At 57.7% G+C, this 2,352-nt stretch overlaps 1 protein-coding gene across 1 annotated transcript in view; it reads left to right on the forward strand.

The window, feature by feature from the left end:
• supt6h (SPT6 homolog, histone chaperone and transcription elongation factor) overlaps positions 1-2,352 on the forward strand; it is a 28,951-nt gene that overhangs the window by 15,898 nt on the left and 10,701 nt on the right. Inside the window, exons 16-17 of the mRNA XM_038964766.1 lie at positions 1-46; positions 2,153-2,348. The exon at positions 1-46 is cut by the window's left edge and continues 109 nt beyond it. Of these exons, the coding sequence (XP_038820694.1) occupies positions 1-46; positions 2,153-2,348 (242 nt within the window). The remainder of the gene's footprint in view (positions 47-2,152; positions 2,349-2,352) is intronic.

A 2,352-nucleotide genomic window follows, 5' to 3' on the forward strand; every position in this document is an offset into this window, starting at 1 on the left:
GCCTTCTCACCATAGACATCTGCATCGACCTTCTAGGGGTCAAAGGGTAAGGCATGGAGGCATCGACCTCCTAGGGGTCAAAGGGTAAGGCGTGGAGGCATCCACCTCCATAGGGGTCAAAGGGTAAGGCATGGAGGCATCGACCTCCTAGGGGTCAAAGGGTAAGGCGTGGAGGCATCGACCTCCTAGGGGTCAAAGGGTAAGGCGTGGAGGCATCCACCTCCATAGGGGTCAAAGGGTAAGGCGTGGAGGCATCGACCTCCTAGGGGTCAAAGGGTAAGGCGTGGAGGCATCGACCTCCTATGGGTCAAAGGGTAAGGCGTGGAGGCATCCACCTCCATAGGGGTCAAAGGGTAAGGCGTGGAGGCATCGACCTCCTAGGGGTCAAAGGGTAAGGCGTGGAGGCATCCACCTCCATAGGGTCAAAGGGTAAGGCGTGGAGGCATCCACCTCCATAGGGGTCAAAGGGTAAGGCGTGGAGGCATCCACCTCCATAGGGGTCAAAGGGTAAGGCGTGGAGGCATCGACCTCCTAGGGGTCAAAGGGTAAGGCGTGGAGGCATCCACCTCCATAGGGGTCAAAGGGTAAGGCGTGGAGGCATCGACCTCCTAGGGGTCAAAGGGTAAGATGGAGGCATCCACCTCCATAGAGGTCAAAGGGTAAGGCGTGGAGGCATCGACCTCCTATGGTCAAAGGGTAAGGCATGGAGGCATCCATCTCCATAGGGGTCAAAGGGTAAGGCATGGAGGCATCGACCTCCTAGGGGTCAAAGGGTAAGTCGTGGAGGCATCGACCTCCTATGGGTCAAAGGGTAAGGCGTGGAGGCATCCACCTCCATAGGGGTCAAAGGGTAAGGCGTGGAGGCATCGACCTCCTAGGGGTCAAGGGTAAGGCGTGGGGGGCATCCACCTCCATAGGGTCAAAGGGTAAGGCGTGGAGGCATCGACCTCCTAGGGGTCAAAGGGTAAGATGGAGGCATCCACCTCCATAGAGGTCAAAGGGTAAGGCGTGGAGGCATCGACCTCCTAGGGGTCAAAGGGTAAGGCGTGGAGGCATCCATCTCCATAGGGGTCGAAGGGTAAGATGGAGGGCCAAACCATAGAGAATGAAAGGTTGTATTAACATGGGCAGCGCCATTTGAGGGCTTCCACCATGGTAATGTAGTCAACTGGGTAGTACTCCCAACTTCATTGGCTGATGCCTCCTTGTGACCCTGTTGGAGTCATGTACAACCGGGTCATCAGGAAGGATCAGCCAATCGTGAAGAAGAGAATGGACTACTTCAGAATAGCCTCAATGGCGCTGCCCATGCTGTCACAGCCGCTCTAATGGCACAGATACAAAGATGAGTCCTCTATCTATCTCTATGGGCCAAACTCATGAGTTAAAGTTTCAGTCTCTCTGAATGGTCAAACTTACCTCCCTCTCTCCATCTCTCTCTGCCACCCCCCTCTCCCCCTCTCTCTCTCTGCCACCCTCCCTTACCCCTCTCTCCATCTCTCTCTCTGCCACCCTCCTCTCTCCATCTCTCTCTGCCACCCCCTCTCCCTCTCTCTCTCTCGCCACCCTCCCTACCCTCTCTCATCTCTCTGCCACCCCCCTCTATCTCTCTGCCACCCCCCTCTCCCCCTCTCTCTCTCTGCCACCTCCCTTACCCCTCTCTCCCTCTCTCTGCCACCCCCTCTATCTCTCTGCCACCCCCCTCTCCCCCCTCTCTCTCTGCCACCCCCTCCCCCTCTCTCTCCTCTCTCCATCTCTCTGCCACCCCCTCTCTCCATCTCCTCTCTGCACCCCCTCTCTCTCCCACCCCCCTCTCCCCCTCTCTCTCTCTCTGCCACCCCCCTCTCTCTCCTCTCTCATCTCTCTCTCTGCCACCCCCTTCCATCTCTCTCTGCCCCCCTCTCCTCTCCTCTCCATCTCTCTCTCTGCCACCCCCCTCTCTCTCTGCCACCCCCCTCTCTCTCTGCCACCCCCTCTCTCCATCTCTCTCTCTGCCACCCCCCCCTCTCCCTCACTCTCCCTCTCTCTCTGCCACCTCTCTCATCCCTCTCTCTGCCACCCCTCTCCCCCTCTCTCTGCCACCCCCCCTCTCCCTCTCTCCATCTCTCTCTCCTCTCTCCATCTCTCTCTCTGCCACCCCCCCTCTCCCCAGGGTTGCAGGTGACCAGACATACTTTGATGAGATCAAGCAGTTTTACTACAGAGATGAGTTCAGTCACCAGGTGCAGGAGTGGAACAGACAGAGGACCCTGGCCATCGAACGCTCCCTCACACAGTTCCTCTACCCTCAGATGGCCAAGGAACTCAAGAACAAACTCATCGCGGAGGCCAAGGAAAACATCATCAAGGTAG

Source organism: Salvelinus namaycush, chromosome 26 (assembly GCF_016432855.1).
Source record: "Salvelinus namaycush isolate Seneca chromosome 26, SaNama_1.0, whole genome shotgun sequence".
NCBI lineage: Eukaryota > Metazoa > Chordata > Actinopteri > Salmoniformes > Salmonidae > Salvelinus > Salvelinus namaycush.